This window comes from Scardinius erythrophthalmus (assembly GCF_964197995.2).
Source record: "Scardinius erythrophthalmus genome assembly, chromosome: 7".
NCBI lineage: Eukaryota > Metazoa > Chordata > Actinopteri > Cypriniformes > Leuciscidae > Scardinius > Scardinius erythrophthalmus.
The window spans coordinates 42,930,648-42,956,256 of NC_138227.1; the positions used below are offsets into that span (position 1 = coordinate 42,930,648).

The following is a 25,609-nucleotide window of genomic DNA, read 5'->3' on the forward strand; positions in this document are numbered from 1 at the left end:
GACATACTTAAGACATAAAAGAGGATAAACAATGCATATAATGACACCAGAACACTAATCCTTGGAGATGATGGTGTTGAGATTATGGTTTGACATGGGCTTTGCTGTGTCTGGTCCTGTGATCTGCATTAATGGAGTGTTTGAGTGGTTGTCGTGTGTGTGTTTGGGTTCTTTGTGCTGCGAGGGCTCAGATGTGTCAGTCTGACGTGTTCAGTGGCGGCACCAGGCTTCACTCGGCACCATAACACTCGCGTGTGTGTCACAAACACACCGGTGGAAATATCACCCGTCTTTCACAGAATATTCAGTCAGACTTTAAAAGAGTAAAAGAGCAGTGTTCAGTAATGTTTGTGTGCAGCACATTCCTCCCACGAATACATAGAAGAATCTATATTTATATGTGTGAGTGTGTGTGTGTGTGTGTGTCCAGGCTTTGCAGATTGGGGACACGTGGCTTTTTAAAGTCACTGGACAGATGTTGTTTAAAGCCTCTAGCAAGACAGCATCACTCTTGAAGAAAGACAAGAAAGAGACATATATGTACAATGGAGAAATACAATATTATGAGGGAACAGAGATAAACGGAAAGAAAAAAACAACCGTTCTAATTCTTCTCTGCTTTTCTCCTCTTCTCTCGCTTCCTAGTTAACTAATAAACCTGGCAGTGTATATTATAAACATTTTTGGCTCTTTGCTTTTGCTCCTCTTTTGTCACTTTGGATAGAAGCATCTGCTAAATACATTCATGTAAATGTGATAAATGCAGCTAAATATTTATACATATATCTAGTTGCTAATTTGATCAGATGGTCTGTGATGCCCTGGATGACTCTGTGATGGTATTCATATATATATGACTGACAGCTGGGGGTGTGGCTATGCAAATGAGCCTTTACAGTAGCATGAGATGCATGGGCTGGAGGTGTGGCTATGCAAATGAGCCTTTACAGTGGCATGAGATGCATGTGCGGGAGGTGTGGCTATGCAAATGAGCTACATGAAGATGCAGACAGACAGTCAGTAGGTCATGTCCTTCTTGTGTGTGTGTCTCTCTCTCTCTCTCTCTCTCTCTCTCTCTCTCTCTCTCTCTCTCTCTCTAAACACTGAGCGTTTGCATCAGTAATAATGGCAGCAAACTCTGAAGTCAACAGCGATTCTGAGGTACGTCTGCTGTCTGCACACTTTTGTGAGGATGTTGACTTTGCATTTGCTCAATGCATTTACGGTGACGGAGGATCTTAGGACCGAGTGTGAGATTGAATAAGAGCTGATTTCTGACTTCAGCTACAGAAGCCGCCAGATGTTTCAGTGTGAGGATGTTTTATTGTGATTTCATTAGTCCAGTCCGGCTACTGATCAGCTTCTGTGTGAACTAAACTGCTTTTTTGGAAAATGCATGATTATCTGTATGGTTTTATTAATGAATAGCTCATATGGGACATTTTGAAGATTGATGGCCAATATAATCATATTTCAATTTAAATGACAAACGTGTTTAAATTTGTTAAAATGTGCATACGTGTAAAAATATATTTACAAACTGAAAATATGTTTTCAAACATGAATGTGCATTGATTTTGATATTGTTGCTCAAGTTTATGTTGTGTATCATTTTGATATTGTGCACCTGTTTGAGACTTTCACTGGAGTCTGACACACACACACACACACACACACACTCACACACACACACAAAGAGCTCCGCTGTGCTGATTCACACAACAGCTCCATTGACACACACTCAGCTGCTGTCACACACACTCACACCTTCAGCTCACTGCAGATATATCCGTCAGCACTCCTGCTGAAGCACAGGTTATGTGAAGCGCATGTCAAAGCTAATGAGGAGGTTCCTCTTCTTCACACCCCGTCCAGCTGAACTCTGACCTCCCGATGTTCAGCAGGAGCCCAAAGACCCCTCAGGTGGATCTCAGGCTGTCGGCTGAGCCATCGCTTGACACGTGATCACAGCGCTACATTCTTCAGCAGGTCTACTTCATTAAACTACCAGAACAAATTGGTATTTGTTGGCTCAAAAGTGCACAAACAGCACAAAGTGGACACGGTGTGTGAGAGTGAGCTGGATTGTTGTGTGTGTAGCGGCACCAGTGAGCTCGTGTTGAACTGCAGCTCTCCAACAATCACATCAAACTGTGTGAACTCTCAGCGTAGTGTTGCTGCGTTGCTCTCTTTTCATTCATCGTAAAAGTATAGCAGTTACCCTAACAGTTTCAGCCTTTAACCTCTGCAGTTGTCGTCTCCTTTGGGCTGCTTCAGTAGTGTTTTTGTGGCGGTGTGTGTGTGTGTGTGATATCTGTGCTGGATTCACACACTGAGATGTTCATGCGTGGCTGAGCGGATCTGACCACAGTGACCTGACAGACAAGCGCTGCAATGACCTGCTTTCTTCTTCATCGACTGAAAGGTGGATGTTTTCTGCTCCTCTGATATAATACTTTAGATTATGGTCCAATTCTCTCTATTAACTAACTATTAACTATGACTTTTGCCTCAGTAAACTCCTAATTACTGCTTATTAATAGTAAGTAAGGTAGTTGTTAAGTTCAGGTGTTGAATAGGATTAAGGGATGTAGAATACAGTCATGCAGAATAAGGCGTTAATATGTGCTTTATAAGTACTAATTAACAGCAAATGTACTAGTAATATGCATGATCATAAGCAACTAGAATCATGAGAATCGTGAGAACTGGACCCTAAACTAAAGTGTTTCCTATAGCACTATAGGCTTTGTCAGATGACACTTCAGTTTATTTGGCTTAGAAACAGAAGGAAAAGAAAGGTTTCAAACTCTTGCTTGCCTGAAACGTCTGTGTGACATTAAATCTGAGATCTCTTTAAACTTTAATGAGAGCAAGACTGAAGTTATTGGTTTGGGTTTACTAATCTTAACCTTGCTAATTTGGTGTACTATATTAAACCAGCTGTGTTAGGTTCCTCCCTTAAAGGGATAGTTCACCCAAAAATGAAAATTCTGTCATAATTTACTTACAGTTGTTCCAAAACCTGTATGAGTTTCTTTCTTATGCTGAACACAAAAGAAGATATATATAAAAAAAAAAAAAATGTTGGTAACAGTTGATGTTGATTTTTTTTTTTTTTTTTTCATACAATGGAAGTCAATGGCAACTATCAACTGTCGTGAAAGGACAAGTTTGAAGGAGTTAATTTTTTTTTTAATTCTTAAAACAATATATGCCAATGTCACTTAGAATTTGAGAATCTTCTTGGACTATATATGTCATTGTGCAAGTTTTTAAACCAATAAGTACAGATACTTTTGTTGTCAAGTTTGTAAGTTGTCAACTTAAAAAAATACTTGGAAACTTTTGGAAACTTGGAAGATTTTGACACAAAATACTTTAAGCATTAATATTGCTACAAAACTTTGGATTTGTGGACTTCTACAATCTCATATCTGAATCTATTGTTTCTTAGGCCTAGAAATCAAGTTCTGCAGAGATCAGGGACATGCTCTGAAATTTCTTAATCTTGCTCTTTAAATCTTTCTCTGCGTCTGAGATCTGTTAAGACTTTAATGCCGATTATAATCACACTCTTGACTTTACCTCATGCCAGCGGCTGCCCTCTTTCCAGCATGAATAAGAAGCTGAACTGAGTAGTAATCAAAGAAGCAGTTCACAGTCCTTCTAGAAACTAACTCGTTTACTCATTCACAGGTCCAGACTTGGTGTGTCAGGTTTGATGTAAATGAAATCAAAGGCCATTACTTCTCATAACTGAATGTGAATGACATTTGAAAAAATATATATTTTTTGTGAACTATTCCTTTAAAAGACACTTGGGGGCAGATTTACTAACAGCTTGCGCCAACACAAACCCTCTTTTGGTTTTAAAAAACTACTGTCAGGATTTATTAAAGACACTCAGAGAAAAATTAGCGCTGAAAAGACATGGACAGTAATTTTTTGTGGCTGAAATTATTGTAGGATTTTCCCTTTCAGACTCAATGGGAGGAGAGTATTTAAATGAATCACACAAGGCGATTTACTAAGGTTTGCGCTCGTCAATGTACTGGTGTTTGCACCATTATTTGCCACCCAAAAACAGGGTTCGAAATGACTTAGGACTCTTGGGGGGTCCCCTAAAATTTAATTATTAAATTATTAAAAATTCTGAAGACTACCTTGCTACACTATATTCTGTAGGCAAAATTATATGGACCAATGTTGAAGGTGGGATAATGGTCTGGGGATGTTTTTCATGGTTTGGGCTAGGCCCAGTATTGTAGTGGTGTCTGGAGAAGTGGCTATAATCTAACAGGTAAACCTCTAACTCTGGAGCAACAAAGTTACAAGTTATTTTTCTCTCCATGATGCAGGATTCTAAATTAAGAAAAATAATATTAGCTTCCTAGATAGCTTACCAAGCTCTCATGTATACTCATTCATGCTCAAATCACATTCACTTTAATCAACTTACAGACCTGGTTATCTTTCGTAATCACTGACTGGAAAAGTAGGTTGTTATGCTAGCTTTGAATAACTAGTATAGCTGCTAGGTCTGCTATGGAAGCTTGTTTCCGCCACAAAATAAAACATTTTAAAAGAAAATTGCGACTTTTTATCTCACAATTGCGAGTTTACATCTCGCAATTCTGACTTTATTTCTCAGAATTGCGAGATATAGTCAGAATTGCGTGAAATAAAGTCGCAATTGCGTGTTATAAAGTCAGAATTGCGAGATATAAAGTCAGAATTGTGTGAAATAAAGTCGCAATTGCGTCTTATAAAGTAAGAATTCCGACTTTTTTCTCGTAATTGCGACTTTAGGCTATATCACGCAATTCTGACTTTATAACACATAATTGCGAGTTTATATCTCGCAATTCTGACATCGTTTCTCAGAATTGTGAGATATAAACTAACAATTGTGATATATAAAGTCCAATTCTAAGGAAAAAAAGTATATTTTTTATTTTTTTACCTCAGAATAGTTTATATCTCACAATTCTGACTTTATAACACGCAATTGCGACTTTATATCATGCAATTCTGACTTTATATCTCCCAATTGCGTATTATAAAGTCAGAATTGTGAGATATAAACTGAAAAAAAGTCAGAATTTCAAGTATATTTCTCGCAATTGCGGGTTTATATCTCATAATTCTGACTTTATAACAGGCAATTGCGACTTTATATCACGCAATTTTGACTTAACACACAATTGCAACTTTATATCACGCAATTCTGACTTTATAACCTGCAATTCTGACTTTATATCACGTAATTCTGAGATAAAAAGTCAGAATTGTAAGATGTAAACTCGCAATTGTGAGAAAAAAAGTCAGAATTGTGAGATTAAAAAGTCGCAATTACCTTTTTTATTTTTCACTCTGTGGCGGAAACAAGCTTCCATAGTCTGCTGTTAGCTGGCAGATCATTTGGCTTCATACACATAACGTTACAGATAGCAAGAAACGTTGACAAACGTACTCTTCTAATCATTACACTGGGTATCTAGTTAATGCAACTTTTGATATAGGAACTCGAACTCCTAATATTTTACTATAAGCAATTATGGAGACATTAATATGATCGAAGCACTTACAGGATTTTCATTCAGGATTTCACTCTTTGTTTCGTTTTGCCGCGTTCAGCTACAGCACGTATCTGCGGGAGCACCACAACAACAATCTGTGACGCTGTATAGGAACTCACTCGGCTAATTATAGCTGCCCTGATTGCTGCCTCGCGCTAGGAAATAAATGAATTACTGTTATAAATATAAAACGTCACTAAAGACCTAGAATTTTCACAATCATTTTTAATGTTAAAATACATTTGTCGGGGACCCCTCAAAATCCAAAAATAAATTCTTATGGGGGGTCCCTAATGACTTATGGAGGGTCCGGGAACCCCCCAGACGCCCTTCATTTCGAACCCTGCCCAAAAACAACATGTCTTAAACCAGACGCTAATTTGCGCTGCTCTTGATAGATTGTGTTGGTCATTATGGAAATGATCTGGTGTGTCTGTGTTCTTTCATACGCGTGTTGTCAGTAGATCACGCTCTGAACTTTCCTCTCCCATCAACACTCACGCTAATCTGCCCTGTTTAGTAAATCTGGCCCATGGTGGCAAACAATTACAGCACTTTGAGAGTGTGTGTCTTTGTACCTGGCTTGAAACTCATTCTCGACGTCCTCAAAAATGCAAGGCTGAAAGCACGGCATTGATCTGTGGAGTCCCACTAACTGAACAGATCCCTCAACACCAGAACATCCTTCATTCCCCAATAAGCACGTGAAGCTCATGGAGATGATGGCAGCTGTGTGTATCTGCTGAACGTGAGTGTGTCCTGGGTCAGGTTTAGTGTAGTGTGTGTCGATAGCGCTGCGGTGGAGGCGGCTGCTGATTGGTGCCCTGGGGCAGCGGGACAGCTCGATGCAGTGAAGGGCACTGTGTCCCCGCCTGGCCGGGTATAAAGCCTGAGATAATGAGCTGGCCACCGGGTGTCCAGTGGGAAAGGGAATGAGGAGCTGGCTCCGACAAGACAAGAAGTTTAGACTGTTTCATCCTCCCAGAGGCGTTTCAGGTGAGATTCTGTGTGCATGTTGTGGATATGGGCATCAGAGTTATCTTGTGGGCTCACTGTCCTTAATTTTTTTTACTTCATTTTATTTATGATATATATCTTATTCCGCTTAGTTTTGTTTTCCACCATAAGAGATGTCGCTGATGTAAATGCTCCTGCTAGATACATAATATAACTCATGACGTGAGCTGTTGTTTAGTTCCCTCCCCAGCCTGATCTCCAGCACATCCGTAACGTCTCAATAATATGAACTGAATGGCACTGAATGTCTGAGTAGGCTGAGCTCAAATCTTCATGTTAGACTTGAGGAATAATGCTTTACCATGAAGACATTTCAACATTTTCAAGCCAGGTTTTTGTCACTATACTGTCTGTTTCTGGAGGCCGTGTTTCAGTATTGAGCAGTGATTGAAATAGGCCAGTGAAGCCCGTGGTGATGGAGACTGAACATCGATCTCTGCAGCTCACGTGTGGTGTAAAGCAGGTCACCGTCACCTAATCTGGGAAGCTCTTCATTAGTGCTGTTAGTCAAGTCAAGCGTCACTATTGCTGTTTTAGCACTATAGCATACTTATGAATCACTAGATTTATGTATGGTGGTTAGACATTAGGTTTATAATCTCTAGTCCCGCCTCTTTAATTAGAAGATTAAACCCCTGATGATCAGCATAATAACATTTTACCAATACTCATTTTCATCACTAAAAATCACAGGGCCTGCGACAACATTTATATGTCTAGTTTCTTTTTCCTGTCAAGGTGACACTGATTTATGCTAGCATGTAGCGTGAGGTTAGTGGGTTTCCTCAGAATTGAGTGTTAGCCTTAGACATTTGACAGGCCGTTCCATTACTTATTACTGGCATAAAACATTTGGTTAGATGTGTGTTGGCAAATTCAGTTCAAGCACCATTTGAATATGATAACGTTCTGGTATCACGTGGTGGTTTTTGACTTGGTTTTGCATATATGGTACCTGTAGTTACGACACACTGAAATAGTCACACTCTATCGTCCAAGCTGCATCTAAACCTGATGATCCTGAGAGGAGCTCCAGTGGCCAGCTGTGGTGTTGTGCACCGGCATCCATTGGCTGCATCAAGACCTGTTGCAATAATGTAATCATTTCATTTTTTCTTTTTCTCTCATCCCCTTGCCATCCTTTCCACCAAACATTACTCCCATGTAACATCCCTCCACCTCACACTGCTCTCGGTCTGTCCCCGCCGTGCATCTCCTCTCCTCCCCTGTCTCTTGTGGTTGGAGATGGCAGAGTGCACAGTAGCTCCAGTAGCGATGGAGGACAGTGACCGCGAGACCGACTCGGCATCAGATGAGCAAGACTCTATGCCAGCGTCACCTGAGCCCAGGATGCATGAAGTGGAAAAGGTACTGGTGATCCTCCCTCCCTCCCACGGCCCGTTTGACCTCTGACCTCTTAGGAGACTGCCCTTAGACGTGGACCACTCATCTACAAGCCAGCATATTAACTTTAATTATTTGTTAAAGTCAACTTGAAATTGACCTTGTTTTACTCGTTTCTTACTTGCTTTCTTATTGTGAGCGATTTATCGACGTACATTGTTCTAAGGAATTGTCTTTATAATCTTTCATCAAAAAGTAATAACTGAAATTACTTTTCCTTTTGAGTGACATCACCTAGGACGGAAATTGTTTAACGATCAGTCAAATAGCTATTTAGGCCAATCGCAAATGCAGTTCTGTAGTGCCAGTTAAAGTTCATGTAACAAAGGTTACACCGTAATAGCAAATAGAGATATATTTATCCCAAGGTAACCAGTGGGATACATGGAGATGCTCTGAATCTGCCGGTCAAAATGTCTTGTTGCAATCAGAGAAAAAAAGAAAAACATTTCATTACAGAAGTCGAATGTTTCAAAAGCCATGTCATGTGATGATGTGGCCTTGACCTGTTCAATGGCAAAAATCAGTTTGACAGAACAGAAAACATGGAGATGTATTAGGTGAGAAGCTTGCGATGGACGGGCCTTGGACTCGAGACACTGCGAGTCCAGCATCCCTCCGACCCTGCGTAGGACAAGCGGATGGAAATTCAGTGATAAATGTTAGAGACGAACAGAAGGCAGGACTCTTATGGGACATCTGTTCAGTTCAGTGTTTATGTCTTCCAGGTTGTGGCAACAGATTGACCATATGACCATCGTTATAAAATAATTTTTCCAGTGTACAAGATCATGCCTGCACCACGATCACGGATTCACTGCACCACAATGCATTATTTATCTGGACAGGTCTCAGAGCAGTGGAAACCTGAGAGGGTCACATTGCCCACCCATCACATGCAGCCTTTAGTAAAAAAGGCCATTGTTAGAGTTTAAAGACACCAATATGGTTGTCAGCCATGTTTAAGTTCGCTAGTCAGAGGCTCATTAAAGAGCATAAATTAAGCATGGCCCTTTGCAGCGTGTATATGGCTGATGTGTTGAACAGAACTTCTTTAAAGGGGTGGTTGATTATGATTTGACTTTTCTAACTTTAGTTAGTGTGTAATGTTGCTGTTTGAGCATAAACAACATCTGCAAAGTTACGACGCTCAAAGTTCAAAGCAAAGGGAGATATTTGCTTTTACAGAAATCGATTTTAAGGACTACAACAAACTGCTGGTAGGGACTACAACGAGCTTCTTCCCGGGTTAGTGACATCACTAACCCTAAAATTTACATAAACCCCGCCCCCGGGAACGCATTTATAGATTATCATGACAGAATATGCTAATCAATGACTAGAAGATAGTTAACTCCACATCATCTACATAAATTCATCAACTAACCATTCAGAAATGTTGTCATTTCTTCTTGAGTCTCTCCATCTTTGTCTGACTCCGGTTTGAACATAAAAGGCTAAAAGTTTTCTAAATTTTCAGTGTGTGTCTGTGTGAGGTAATCGGAGCTGCTAAACACACAAGCTCTTGAAGCTCCACCCTCTGTGCCGGGAGCAGCAGCTCATTTGCATTTAAAGGGACACACACAAAAACTGTGTATTTTTGCTCACCCTGAAAAAGTGACAATTTTAACTTGGGATGTCCCGATCCGATCCACGGCATCGGTATCGTGCCGATACTGGCCCAAAACGCTAGATCGGATATCGGAGGGGAGAAAAAAAAATATCCGATACCTATGATCCGATACTCATTAGGGGTGGAACGGTACGTATTCGTACTGAACGTACGTTCGGTGCATAGATTTACACAGAGAATACACGGTATAAAAATAAATAAATCTCGCGTGCACATTAATTAATGTAATACGGAATTAACGTTACTGTTAGATACGCGCATATGCGGGTTCTTTAGGGACACCTAATCTGTAGCCCGCCTTAGCTCTGAACGCGCGTCTATATCGCTTCAAACGCTCACTTTATCATTAGACGCGCGCGGCGCGTCCTACTCGCTTTGGACGCGCGAATGGATTCAAACTGTTCAAGCATCGAACTAGACGCGATAGATGCAAATTTGACGCTCTATTCACGTTTGGTGTGAACGCAGCAAAATGAACAGGCTGCGATGTCAAGATTGCAATGCTGGTGTGTGTGTGTGTGTGTGTGTGTGTGTGTGTGTGTGTGTGTCAGAGAGAGAGAGAGAGAGAGAGGCACGGGCGCGATCGAACAGTGGAAACATAAAAACATACTCCGTCATTTTCATACAGGACATCATTAAAACTGCAAAAAGTGTTAAGCCTACTTATATTTGTGTAAAACACAACATTGTGCTTTTGTCAAACTGTAAACTCTTGTCAAACTGTAACTGTCACCCAACCAAAATCACACACACACACACACACACACACACTCCTTGCCACTGTTGCCTTTGGCTTGCTCAGTTGGGGATATTTGGGGATATTTAATTGAATTAATCAATCAACGATACTATTGATCAGCATTACCAAACGTAGACGTTCCACTAGAAACAAACATTGATGTATTGTTCTAATTTTTTACTGTGAAGCTGCTTTGATACAACCTGTGTTGTGAAAAGCGCTATATAAATAAACTTGACTTGACTTGACTTGACACACACACACACACACACACACACACACACACGCTGTTTAAAAGCAAAAATGATCTCATCTTTTTGGACATTCTTCATTGCATTGGTTTTCATTTCTTGTCCTAAAACAGAGCACTAATCTGTTTATTTTTAAGTTACACATTCTACATTGAATAAAAAAGAAAATCAAATGTGTTTTTAAAAGTAGTAGTATTTTATACAGAAATAAATTTTTTATAATTCAGATGAGAATAAAGTTAAAGTTAATTCAAATTTTAAGGAAACAAATATATTGATCTGAAATATAGCAAATTAATTTTAAATTCATTCAGGTTACCAAACATATCTCAAGGTCTTTTGAATAAAGGCTGGCAGTCTTTCATTATCAACTGTTGTTGTGGACTATATACTGGAGAAGTATTTGTTCTCCATTTGAGTGAGATGTTTTTATGTGGCTAATTGAGCAAAGTGCTTCCATTATATTTTATTATTATTAGTATTAGTTCAAGAATAAAATAAAAATATCGGATTGATATCGGTATCGGCAAATAGCCAAAGCTGCGGCATCGGTATCGGTATCGGAAGTGAAAAAGTGGTATCGGGACATCCCTAATTTTAACATGCTATAAAAATATCTGTGAGGTATTTTGAGCTAAAACTTCACATACACTCTCTAGGGACAACAGAGACTTATTTTACATCTCGTGAAAAGGGCATTATAGGACCCCTTTAACATTCGTATGTCTGCTCGCATGTCTCGCCAATCTGCTGTGGAAGGACTCTCGTCTGGAGTGAGTCTGTGGTCCTCAATAGGGCTGTGTGGACTGGAGCAGGAATCTTTACTCTTTATTTCACAACAGCATTGATTCTGTCATTGTTATCAGCTCTTGTGCAGGGAGTATCAATGTCATCTGTGTTGTGTCTTGATGTCTGACGTCTTGTGTGGACACTAACAACAGTGTAGACGCGTGCACTCCAGTTTCATCTTCCTCAGGAACACTCCTTATACCACTTATGTGCTTCTCTTGTATTCATTATACCTCGTAAAAACTTTTACCATGGTAACCTTAATTTCTGTCAAACTGAAGGAGTTTTCATTTACTGGGTTACTGCTCTAGTAAATGGGTATTTACCATGGTAATGGTTTGTAAGGGCATGCACAGTGTTTTTTGTCTAACCACTAAATGGTCTATTCTCTTTTTGCTTCTCTTCTCCATGACCTTAACTTTCCCTATTAAACCGCTTCTGTACCTGCCCATATGTTCTGGCCCGACCCCTAACTTGCCCGATCCCCTCCTGACCTCAGCACTTCCCTAAGGAAGACTCGGAGGACTCGGAGCTGGAGCACATCATGGGACATCATCCGCCCAGAGAGGGTCACCCGTTCGCCCACCCCGGGCCCCATAAGGCCGATAGTGAGGGTGAGGCTCACAGCAGGCCTCACACCCCAGGGACACCCACCTTCCTGAGGCCCGTGGCGGCACCCAGGGGCCCCGGAGAGTTAGAGCACGAGTCCAGACACGGGGCTCAGCGGGGCCACGTGGACTTTAGCCTGCCGTCTCCCATCAGCCCATCCAGGCCTAAAAGCCCCTGGGGTCGCTATGACCCCTATGACGCTACTGAGGTAATGAACGCCGGGGTCTGATTTCCGTCATGAGCGTCCGTGCATAAACACCTTGAAACATCACTCCCAACAACCATAAGAATCACATGTTGGAATGTACCATGGTATTCTTTGAAGTTTCTTGGAGCACTATGAATGGTAATCCTTCAGTACCATGGTACATATCAAATATTACCACAGGATTGTTTTGTGAGGGATCTCAGGTGCCCGGTTACCTCTCATAGTTTTTGTTCTGAATTGGACACATGTTTTGGTTCTTGAGATTGTGTTTCATCTGTCACTTGCTTTTCGGGAGGATGGATTTACATTTTAATGGCATGCTTTTAAGTGGATCCTGTTGGTGGTCTAGAACATGTTTGTAAAAGATAATTAAAGGCATAAAGCCCTTTTTGGGTTTATGACACTCCACCCCACATCTTTCCTAATTCACTTCAATCCAAGGCCTGGCACGTGTGGTTTGCCTACCAGAGAGAGACTCTCACAATGTCTGTCATCTCCCGCTGGCTGTTATGATAATGAGAGATATCGCCTACAAACTGAAGGCTGACGTTTCACTATGCTGAATACATATTGAGAAAATATGTTTCGTTTTTTGATTCTTGGGTTCTCTCTCCATCAACTTGAGTTAAATATATGTTATATGTTGGTTGTTTGAATGTTTATTTGTTTTAAATTATATTTATCATATCTATCTTTCATCATTCTCTCTCTCTCTCTCTTTCTTACTTTAGGACCAAGACAAGGAGTATGTGGGATTTGCTACTTTGCCAAATCAGGTTCACCGCAAATCTGTGAAGAAGGGCTTTGACTTCACTTTAATGGTGGCAGGTAATTTTTTTTACATCATATCTGTGGAAATTAGCTTCAAAACAAACTTTGTGAAAAGTGTGCGTTCTCCTTTTTCTGCATTTTAATGGTATAGGTCACCCAAAAATAATGTAGTGAACCATCTTTAAAAAAAAAAAAAAAAACTGTTAACATTGCTCTTTTTCACCTACTGAAATTGAATGAGAACTGAGGCTGTTGAGCTCCAAAATGGCACAAAAAAAGCACCATAAATCATAATAGTAGTCCATATGACTCAAGCACTCTTATGGAGTCACATGATAGCTTTAGACGGAAATGTAGGCTGTTATTCTCTGGAAATCTCCCTTTTCACATCCATTCAGACATATAGTGCCAGTTTGAAGGTCAGTGACTAGACTAATCTGTGTTACCGATGTCAAACGTGGTCATACAAGAAATGAAGACAAGATTTTCATTTTTGGGTGAACTGTTTCTTTAATATCAATGGTGTCATTGATGATGGAGTTTTTGTTCCTCACAGGAGAGTCAGGTTTAGGAAAGTCCACCCTGGTCAACAGTCTGTTCCTTACAGATCTCTACAAAGACCGGAAGCTGCTCAATGCTGAAGGTGAGTTCATCTCTCGTGGTTGTTTGCTGTGAGTGTTGCTGTATGTTCTGATGGCTGTGTTGTTGGTAGAGCGGATCACTCAGACGGTGGAGATCACCAAACACACAGTGGACATCGAGGAGAAGGGCGTCAAACTCAAGCTCACTATCGTGGACACACCAGGATTCGGGGATGCTGTCAATAACACTGAATGGTATAGGGCTACAGTAACATCATGCATAATAACACATAAGATTCACATTACTTTATAAGGCAGTACAACAAATAAAAGTCAAAAATATATCTTTTTTGAACATTTTCTCTATGCAGAATATCATTTCTTGTGTAATTCTTTTGATTTTGGAGTGAATATGACACAGGTTTGGTGATTCAGTGCTGTATCTGTGTGTTTTCAGCTGGAAGTCAGTGGCAGACTACATAGACCAACAGTTTGAGCAGTACTTCAGAGATGAGAGCGGACTGAACCGCAAGAACATTCAGGATAACCGAGTGCACTGCTGTCTCTACTTCATTTCACCCTTCGGTCACGGGTATGACAGCATTATAAACGCAGATCTGATCAAACCTGACTTCTTTATGGTGCTGTGGTGTAGTGGTTGAGGCTCAAGGCTGGTATTCAAACTCCATAAGGGCAGCTAAAGTTCATCTTACTCAACAGGGATCATCTCTTTAGTATGATAGTGTGTGTACTGTAAAGCCCATGCTTTTATGCAAGACATAATCCATCTGATAATGCATATTTCACTCACTTTAATGCGACATACGCACATTTCCTTTTAGTCCAGATGCCCTTTTTACGTCACTTATTTTTTTCACCATAAGTCTTTTGTATTTGGACAACAACAAGATCAACTGCTTGATGTCTGTCTGAAATGATACAGATTCGTGACTATTAGAGTCATACAGTATATAGGAGTTTTTTGTTTGTTTTTTACTGGACGAAGAAAAAACAGTCCTAGTTTAAGTAAGTAAGTGCTCCGTCTCAATGAGAGATCTGCCAGTTAAAAAGTAACCAGCTCCCACAATCCATCTGTGCCCTCTGCTGGTCATGTCTGATCTGTGTCGGGAAGGCAAGCCAAGTCAACATGTTTTTTTGCTGTTGTTGTTATTGCACCTATTACCAACATAAAGCACAGTTTCTCCAGCACCAATGACAGAGAAATCAAGCACCTAATATAAATTGCTGACAAACTTCTAGTTTGTGCTGTTGTGTGTGGTGATCATCGTCACTGTGTGTTTGCATCAGTTTAAGGCCTCTGGATGTGGAGTTTATGAAGGCTCTTCATGAGAAGGTCAACATCGTTCCTGTACTAGCTAAAGCTGACACGCTCACACCAATGGAGGTCAAGAAAAAGAAAATCAAGGCAAGAGCCCAAGCTGTCGAAACCTGTCCCGTGTGTTGTCTGTGTATGTACCGTTGGGCTTATTTCAGTTATTTGTGCTCCGGCAGATTCGAGAGGAAATCGAACAGTATGGAATAAAGATCTACCAGTTTCCAGACTGTGATTCAGATGAGGATGAGGACTTCAAACAGCAAGACCAAGAGCTCAAGGTTCAGGCGTGTTTTTCACATATTGTGTCCTGAGCCAGTGAAAGAGAGAGAGAACATGTGTGTGTGTTTTGCGAGTTATTCTGTAGTTCAGTCAGTCCATTCAATTAAAAAATAACTGAAAAAAAAAAAAAAAAAAAAAAGTTTGGTACAGTACAATATATTTATTATGTTCATATTGTATTGCAAATCACTTAAGCTGATATTGAGGATACGGGTAAGGCTAGGGTCAGGTTTGGTGGTATGAGTAGGTTTAAATGAGGGGTATGGTGTAAGGGAAAACTCAGCAGTGTAATTATAGATGTAATTACAGAAATTAATTACAGCTTTATTTACATACAAATATAAGTACAATGTAAAAACTTGTATGTACACAATAAATGCATTTTATCAAATTATTCATTTAAATGTCAGTACATAGAAGTTAAAGACACCTAATATAAATTGGTACCAAAAATGTACTTATTTTAATGACCAGAAATGTAATAGCCACATGAATAAGGTCCAGTAAACCATGCAAAAAGGCAGTAATACTGAGTCGCCCACTTGCAAACTCACACCGGTGCTCTGTCTATCAAAGCATAGATTTATTTGCTTCTGATTAGTGGCCAGTGTCTTGTGTCTGCACTGGAACCCAGTTTGATGCAACAAGAAAAGAAACCACTAACCAGCCCCAAAAACATAAACCACCAGCACTATGCTTGAATGGCTGTTTTTTGTTATTCTTTTTGAAATATTTTTTTGTTACACCCCTGAAGCATGATTTCTGTTGAGATGATTATTTTTCTTGTTCTCCTCCTGCAGGACAGCATTCCCTTTGCTGTGATTGGCAGTAACACAGTAGTGGAGGCCAAAGGCAAGAGGGTTCGAGGACGTCTGTACCCCTGGGGAATCGTGGAAGGTATGATCCTGATCCAGGAACAAACACGCCTCACAAGAGTTTCCGGTAACACTTTATTTTACAGTGTCCTTGTTACATATGTTACATGTACTTACCATAGTAATAACAGTAAGTTATGCATAATTACATGCAACTAACCCTACCCTACCCCTATAGTAATTAAATGTAGTTGCTTAATATTACTCAGTACTTAAATATATAATTACTCTGTAACAATGACACCTTAAAATAAAGTGTAAACGAGTTTCCCACTGTCAGTAAAGCATACAGGGGTTACACAATTATTTTATGATCATTTTAGTAGACTGGATATGTACTGTGTGTTTGTGTGTGTTTGTTGGACAGTGGAGAACCCAGCACACTGTGACTTTGTGAAGTTGAGGAACATGTTGGTACGAACACACATGCAAGATCTGAAGGATGTGACCCGGGAAACCCACTATGAGAACTACAGAGCCCATTGCATCCAGAGTATGACCCGCATGGTGGTGAAAGAACGCAACCGCAAGTACGCAGCCACGATTCAGGCAGAAGAAGCTGTGTTTTCACTCTCTTTTAGCTTTTGTTTTGAACAACAGTGGCCCCAAAAAGTATTTGGAAACTTAAGGCACATATGACATTTACATTAAGAAAAGAAGAAAAAGTTATATAGCGCCTTTCCATAACTCAAGGTAGAAGTACATTTCAAGGAAAACAAAGCACACCAAGTACAAATGATCGAAAATACATTTCAAATAGTTATGTTTTTAACTGGTCTTGAAAGTAGACAGAGACGAGGCTACAAAAACCTCAAAAGCTTACAATGATTTCAGTCATTGCTACTACAGAGTTATCATGCTTTTAACTTCTGAAGACTGTTAAAGGGATACTTCAGGATTTAGCATTAAGCTTTGTATTAGTAGAAAACCTGTAGTATTTTCGAATTACCATGCTTTCCCCCCTCATATCCCCCTGAGAGGAGAGATTTATGTATTTTTTGTCTGGAAAAAATCCTCCGATGACGCAAAAATCGTCATTTTGCGTCATCGGAGGATTTTCTGTCCAGAGGCTAAAGACTACAGCCAGTAGATGGCGTTGTTCCGCATGTTTTCAGCCCGCCCATAGAGGGTGGGATCTCACTCACAGAATGTACACAGTGTCAGCCGTCTTTCTTTGGAAGCTAAGCTAGCATGCTCTTGTTCTGTGGAGAAAGCTGAATAATAGGAGAAAGCTGAGTAAGTAGGGGTTACCATCTTCCTTTTCCCGGACTTGTCCGGCGGGCGAGACTGTTAAAAATGTCCGGGATTCGGCTTTTGCGTTCTGCGGTCGCCATTCATTGTTTACATGCACACCTCTCGTTTCAATCTAACTGAATTAATTCCGATCGGTGAATCTGACTGTAGTGTTTACATGAACGCTAAAAAAGTGATCGGTTGATGTGCGTTTTAACATTGCTAAGAAAATTTCTGCTCCTCCGTGAGAGATGCGAGACCGGCGCGTCTCAGTAATGACGCCACCGGCCTCGCGCCGTTCTCCCGCGGCCGTCAGCCTCGTCCTGCTCGCCACAGTAAACATGATGAATGGCGACTGTAGAACGCAAAAGCCGAATCCCGGACATTTTGGGTCTCTAAATCCCTGGCAAACTCATCACTTATTTAGGCTAGCCTTGTTGTTTTCAACTGTGCTCTCTAACCGGTAGGCGTGGCCTCCTAAGGCAGCGAAGCAAGTGCATTGTGGGAGTTGTTGTCTTTCATCCACATAAGCCAAAAATACATTTTCTGGCTTTTCTCAGTCTAGAAAGCTCCAAATTCAAAAATGTCTCCACAATTCTTCTACATAAATGACCTATTTTAAATACACATTCATCTTCCCAGAGGTGAAGTATCCCTTTAAGTAATTCCTCCTGAAGGATGTACTTACACTTGAGTCATTACTAGTGGGTTACCATGATCTTTACTTTAGAATGAAGTGTACATTGTGCGTTATCTCATTAATTAACTTGTATATTGTAGTTCTTAGTAGTCCTCTGGGAGATTAAAACAATTGTAGTTATTGATTAGCTAATACTGAATTACCTCATTCAACTGAGTGCTATGACTTACTAATTAGTTCATCAAAGTTTCTTGTTAGTTAATAGAAGTAACTAGAGTGTTAATACTGCGTTACTCATTTGTTTCTCTGTAGTTATTCATTTGTGAGGGAACAGTATTCTAAAGTTTTATCAAGAAGGGATGTTTGAAACACAAAATGATCTTTCACCTATAGTAGACAATCAAGATCTAGGAATGGACAAAAGGCCAAGATCAGACAATCTAAGAGAGTTTTTGGTGGGCAGGAATGGGTGAAGCAGGTTAGACACTTGGGGGTTTAAAGGAATTTAAAGCCTTAAATGTTAGGAGTATCTTTAAAAAAATGTGTCATGCAAAGGTAGCACATAGTTTGATGTGAGCAAACGCTTGGTAGAGGGGATCACTCTTAATAAAAGGACAGCGGAGGAGGATTTTATATGAACCCTATCAATATCAAAGCACAGGACTTTTCTTTTGATTGGTTTAGTAGAGCCAATCGACAATATTTCAGTTTTGTTATTATTCAGTTTCGAAATTTCAGGGACATTCAGTGTTTGATATCCCCAATACATGCAGTAAGGGAATCAAGAAGAGATGGCATGTCAGAGCTGGTGGTAAATTTTGTCATCAGCATAACAGTGAAAATGAAGTCCAAACTTATATGGATATGTATGATGTCCCCAATAGGATGCATGTCGATGATAAAGACCAAAAACTGAACCCTGAGGAACACCATGTGGCAGAGAGGAGCAGAGGCGGATTTGTACCCTTGCATAGTAATAAAATACTTTCTGTTGTTGAGGTAAGAATTGAGTCAGGAAAGATCTGAACCAATACTGGCAATTTCAGAAAGGCGAGGGAGGAGAATATCATCTCAGACAGTCAAACGCAGAGCTAAGGTCAAGGAGAGTTCGGATGTTTATACACCTAGAATCCACAGACAGGAGGATGTCACTGATCACTGAATAACAGCTGTTTCTGTGCTGTGTGATGGACAGAATACAGACTGGAAAGGTTTAAAAAAGACCGTTTGCAGTTAGGTAAGATCGTAATCGAGAGGAATGGTAAATTAGAGATTGGTCTGTAATTGTTAATATTTCGATGATCTAAGCTAGATTGTTTTAAGGATGCACACATTTTCTCAAGTGTTTGGGAAATAGCATTATTATAGAGACAACACGTTACTATTGGGCCGTGAGATCATAAAGAGTCTGACAAAGTAGAAAAGTATGGAAACAGAGTAAGACGAAGTAGAGGCCCTTATAGAAACAGAGATGGACGATGGGTTCACAGAATGGATTTTTCTTACATGGTATAGAAATGGGAAAACTCAAGCTACAGTAAAGTTTGTGATCAAAGAAAGCAAAGACAGAACCAGTTACACAGACATTACGTAATACAGATATGTGACAGTATATGAGCCCTGGAGTGAGTTGCAAAATGTTCTATTGAGTTTGAAACATTTGAAACAACTCAGACATACATTCAAGACATTGCACAGTATTTGTATGTATTAAAATCCCCAAGTACAATAACAGATAAAAATCTAGCATGGACAAGAGTAAAGGCCCAGATAAACTCACAGCGAAGGTCTTTTTCATTCTTTATAAAACCTTTGTAGCGGTATACTGCTAGCGAACACCCTGACACGCTGCTCAGAGTAACGTTTAAATGAATATGAAAATATATGCTGCGCACTTTCCTTTCACTTAAAAAATAAACACAACAAAAATGACAGCGGTGAGAAAACAGCAGTTAAGAAAGCCTCTGATGTGGATATGTTGGCACAAGCTCTGCAATTCGGCACTCCAGTCACGGCACGTTTATTTAAATAGCACGTTATACAATAGATTGCTTTAAAGCAAGCAGCTTTACAGTGTAAACATGAAAAACAGTGTCACTAGCCGCGTTTCCATTACCTTTCAAATTGCGCAAAGTGAAATTGTGAATTGAAAATACGGCCAATGGAAACATGTCAATTTCGCGAAAACTCCCACATAGCGCAAAAAAGTTTTTATGCTCGCATGAGGAGGTTTTTCAGGGAATTCTAAAAAATGAATATTTTGCAAAACTGCAATGGAAACTTTTTTCACATCTACAGGTCACCTGACGTACGTAACAGTCGATCATTCTTTAAAGAAGACGCGGTGTGTTTGGACAGAAGACGAGGCAGAGTTCTTCATTAAACTCATAAAAGACTAAAGTATTAGGCGAATACTGGATTGTAAACCACAAAGAAATGCCACAATTGATCAAGAGCTTGAAGCAGAAACTCCTCATCTGTGCCGCTCTCAGTAGAAGTGTCTGTCCTTGCCATTAATGCTGGGATACACACTTTATTAAAAATAATGTCTAGTGCGGCAGCTTAGATCAACATCCGTCGCCATGATTTTTGGAATGACTTATTGTGAGAGGAAAAAATTACATTTTAGTCGCATAACATCACCGTACCGCATAACAACACACACAATAGTTTTTTTATCGGCATTTAGAAAATATCGCAAAAGTTTTGTGCAAATCTGTAATGGAAACATGGCTAGAGTCGCTTTCAATTAGAATTACACTTCAATTTGTTCTATAAAGCAGTTCTCCAGTGTTTATGTGTTCACTCGCAGACGTCTGACCTTGACAGACTCAACAGAGGAATGAAGGAGGAGGACAGAGCCTCAGTGCACACCTATGGTCTCCATGGACCAGTGGTAGTTCAGAGGTGTTTACCAGCCGCGTGAACTCTTCTGGAAAGTGGAGACTTAATTTTGGCCTGATTTTGTTCAAAATGACGCCTCACACCAGCTCGTTCCTCTATTTAGCTTGAAGTATATCGGGGCCTTATGTAGCTCACTTATCTCAGAGAAAACATCAGGTCAATAGAATAAGATCACAGCTGGTGATGTTTGACCAACCATTTTCAAAGCTAGGTATTCAATGGAAACATCATGTAACTCAGTTGCTGATATTTAATATTCTCATGTCAGACCGAAGCCTGATTAAAATACATGTATTCAGGAGTAATCAAGTTTAAACTGAGTCAGTCATTGGGCTCCTGCCAGGCCTCTCAAGAAATGCATGTCCAGGTTTGTGTCAGTGATTATGTCATTTAGCACTGATGCTTTATCGATCACAGAGCGGATGTTAAACAGAGCACACTGTAATTCTGAAGATGGGAGTCAGTAGTTGCCAAGTTTGGGATCAGTGAATAGTGGCCTCAGATTTCCACAGCTGATTGCATGATTTTTCTGTCGAGACTTACGGGGAGCACGGGTGAAAAGCTCAAAGTGTCTTTCACGAAATGTGTATGTAACATGGGCAGCGTCAAATTCCAAGCAGTTTACACCATTCATGAATGTTTGGAGGCAAATGAACAAATCCTGAGCAGTCGAGTACTGAAGAGCCGTGCCAGAAGGACCCGTTTGACTGAAGTCAGCCAAAAACAATGCAAAAAGACAAAGGAGCTTGAAAGCAGTTACACAGAGACATGGCCAATGACTGTTCGGCACCCAAACAAACAACTTATCAATATATCTGCATTAGCCAAAACAGTATCCAATTCACATCTAGGCTACCCAACCACGCCAAGGGTTAATGATGCCTGTACAAATGATAAAGAGAGTGGAGACTCAGTGTATCAGGTGTCGGAGCAGATCAGTGTGAGGGGATCACCAAAAAATATTGACTTCTAGTAAAACAGGATCTAAATAAACAAGCAAGCAGGAGCAGCGTGAAGCGCCAGCACAAGCACACCAGAAGTCACACCGTTAGGTTTACACTAAATCATGGTCCAAGTGATGTCCCTTCCTTTCCACCTTACAGGGTTTCCTGCAAACTGTAGGACACAGCTAAATATTAGCCGTAAAGTCACACATTAGGAATTTGAGACACATTCTCACACGGTTAATTGACTTTTACTGTGTTCATTGTATGTTAGATAATAGTTGAACATGGGATATGTATGCTTTTTGGGGCTACAGTGAACGATGGCATGTCTTTTGCTGGTGAAACTGACCGTACGTTGCATGCATGTGCTGTTTTGCTCCGAGCAGCAAACTGACCAGGGAGAGCGGCACCGACTTCCCCATTCCCATGGTGCCCGGTGTCGCGGACGAGACGGAGAAGCTCATCCGAGAGAAAGACGAGGAGGTACGGCATTCTCCCAGCCAAGATCAGCATGAGCATGAGCATGAGCAAACACCACACCACGAGCAGCGCTTGGAGCCGGAGCCGTGCGTGGATGCTCACTCAGAGCCCGAACCCAACGCTGAGCCCACAGGGTCCTGATAGGGTTTCGTGTAGTTCGGTGTATTTAACCCCGTGACCCTCAGATCACCCCTCTAGAGCAGTGCTTTTGGCCACTGGCGCCCCCTGTAGGTGTATCTGGAGCGCTGCGAAAAAGCCTGCACACCTCTGGCGTGATGCACTTTAAACCTGCATCGCATAATGGCTGAGATATGTCCAGCGTATGTATATCCAACCCCAAAATGATGATGAAGATGATTATTATATGCAAATAGTAGGCCTGTTGTTAGGAATTCTTTTAAATAAGCACATTTTCCCTATAAACTCACACTAACACAATAATGTGTTCTCATTACTGGAATATAGTACTAGATCATACTGTCCATTTAATTAAATAAGTACAAATTAAATTTAATTCAACACAACACAATAAAATAATGAACTATAATACTATGATATTATAACCCACTTTGTGTTAAATGTGTTTAACTACTATTTGTTAGCATTTAAATGAATCGTTTGATACAATGCATTTATTGTGTACATACATGATTTGACATTGTAATTATATTTAAAATACTTGCATGTAAATACAGCTGTCATTAATTTCTGTAAGTACATCTATAATTACACTGTTGACGCCCATATCTATCCATAGAACCAAACCTGTCCTAAACTTACCACAAAATCAGCACTTCATTTTACAGTGTCCTTGTTACACGTTGCATGTTCTTTCTGTAGTAATAACAGTAAAATGTGCATAATTGCATGCAACTAACCCTAAACCAAACCCTATTCCTATTCCTAACCCTATACATGGACACAGTTAACACAAGTGCTTTTTTTTTTGTGTGTGAGTACATAGTAGTTAAAGACACTTAAAATAAAGTGGACAATATACCACTGTTATATATTACAGTAATGAGAATTATTTCTTGCAGTTTTCTAAAATCTCACAGTGATATAAAGTATTTTCCTGTAGCTCATTTTTTTCTGAGTACAGGCATAACTATATTTTGTACTTATTTCACAAATGGAGCATTTACTCAGTCGTGGTATTTTGGTATATATTTTGGAAGATGAATGTTTTCTTTCTGAAGTCTTCTTTTCTTCAACTGAAGCAGTCACTGCATTATATGAGCTGAAATAGATTGATGAAAATAGAAATGAAGGCTTTGCTTTCAAGCCGTTTTCTGTAATGGATTCATTGCACTGGAATCAGTCTGTGATTAAAGTCTTGTAAACACTGGTGACATGATTTGACACGGCACATCTGTATTCACACGCACTTTTCACAACCGCTGTTGACGTCTGAGTGTTGTTCAAAGGTTTACTCTGATAACTTACACCACAATTCTTGATGCATCTCATGTTCTTGAACTGCACAGCTTTGAATAGCTCCAGTTCCCAGTCTCTCTCTCTGAGCTCTAACAGCCGTTTGGCTTCACATAAAGCGATATAGGCATGATGAATGTCTCTATCTCTATACTTATGATTTGGTAAACATGGAGTAACTGACTCTGGACCGTTGAATTGCTGACAGTACCTGGGAATTCAGTCACGACACAAATCACCACTTTGGGTGTGCAATCCATAATTGTTCAATAATTATGAGTAAAAATGACAACAGCTGGAAATGGTGGCACTCATGTACAGTCTAACACAATGGAGATTATTTAACATTACATGAAGCCACGCATTGTTAGTATTGATTTTAGTATCGATCGGAAGTAGTATGGATTTTAGCTTACATGTTGTAGGTTACGTAACAACTCCAACGTGTCAATATCCCCGAGGTCACGCACTGATCGCCAGCTCACGTGACTTTCCCCTGGCTGATCTGATTGGTTAGGTTGGTGATCAGCGTCACATGACTCGTCCAGCCTCAGACTCATTGATTGGTCAGTATTGATTGATCAGTTTTGTGGTACAGTGTGGTGATTGTGTGTTGTTTTCTTCTTCTGCAGTTGAGACGAATGCAGGAAATGCTGCACAAGATCCAGGAGCAGATGCACACGCAGAAAGAGGCGTATTAACAGCGTTCACCGTAACATCAGGAGCTTTACCGCGGTATCACTGAACACACCAGACCCGGCGGAGTGCGCCGTCCGTGCCAGTCTTCACTTCTCACTAACACTGTCTGGGTCTCATTTCCAAATAATAATAATTATAATAATAATAAATTCTTTGAGTTTGAGGTGAAATTTCACCAAGACATGTGGATATGAATAAAGGTTCACTATTGGCTTTGAAGGTTCTTCTATGGCAAAACCCCCTTTGAAACCTTTATTCTAGACTAGACTAGGATATTGTTTCCATTCTGACTGACACTATACTTAATTCAGTGTAACTATGTTCTTGTTTGAATCCTCGCGTGCAGGCGTCTGGTTCAGGACAACAGCCCTTTAACCACTTTGCTTGTTGTCCAATATGTGTCTCTACCCCAAGATTGTTTTATAATTGCTTGATATCATAGGATAGACACGATGGAATTATTTAATTTCTTTTTTTCTACAGTGTGTAACTTTATTTTGTACAATGTTCATTAATTGCATCGGTTGTAATGTATGTCTTTTGGTTTTGTTTGTATTTCTATAAAAAAAAACAACTGCAAAATGGCTTCTTTTAGAAAGTTTCTAAATGAAAAAAAAAAAAGGTTTTATTTTCTTATTGGAGAAATAACGTACTGTAGAGAGATATTTTTGTTAACACGGCTAACACATGTATTGTTTCTCCTCTGGATAAGATGTTCCCGGCCTTGAACTCATTCCACAAGTGCATGTTTAAAGAAGAAACGTCTGATTCTGTGCTTTCGGTGCGTTCACGTCAGTTTAGTGATCACTCCTCGCTGTCAGAATAACCAGCCATGTTGAAGAGCTGTGGTGGTCATGTGATCTCAAAACATGAACCAATATCTTCTGCTGTTTCAGTTGTGGTAAGGGTGCTCATTGTGACCGTATCTGTCCATAGAAATAAATTATATTTCTCCTGCATCATATATATTTTCTTGGTTAATGTTGGTGAAACAAAGAACACTTAGTAAAAAGTGTTGATAAAAAAAAAAAAAAAAAAACACCTTGAAATAACAGAGTTCTGAAAAATGTTGGGTCAGATGTGAATGAATAAACCCATTTACTATGACTTTTTTTTCTGTCATTTTTCTGTCGAGACTATTATAGGCTCAAGTCATAAGGATAATATCATGTTCATTTCAATGGCCTTTTGAAACCGT

At 40.0% G+C, this 25,609-nt stretch overlaps 1 protein-coding gene across 2 annotated transcripts; it reads left to right on the forward strand.

The window, feature by feature from the left end:
• Positions 1-6,499: 6,499 nt before the first annotated feature.
• Positions 6,500-24,989, forward strand: septin4b (septin 4b; the record flags this gene model as incomplete). 2 transcript variants are annotated; one of them, XM_081370681.1, is made up of 12 exons in its annotated part: positions 6,500-6,578; positions 7,852-7,967; positions 11,915-12,232; positions 12,964-13,060; positions 13,560-13,646; positions 13,716-13,839; positions 14,042-14,176; positions 14,893-15,010; positions 15,097-15,198; positions 16,000-16,096; positions 16,442-16,604; positions 22,185-23,629. In XM_081370681.1, 12 exons carry the CDS (start codon positions 6,515-6,517, stop codon positions 22,417-22,419), a joined length of 1,656 nt encoding a protein of 551 aa, XP_081226807.1. In that variant the 3' UTR covers positions 22,420-23,629. The 2 variants fall into 2 exon arrangements, with proteins under 2 accessions (XP_081226807.1, XP_081226808.1); XM_081370682.1 differs by lacking the exon at positions 6,500-6,578 and adding an exon at positions 24,345-24,989 and having other exon boundaries at positions 7,845-7,967; positions 22,185-22,281.
• Between the last annotated feature and the right edge of the window lie 620 nt (positions 24,990-25,609).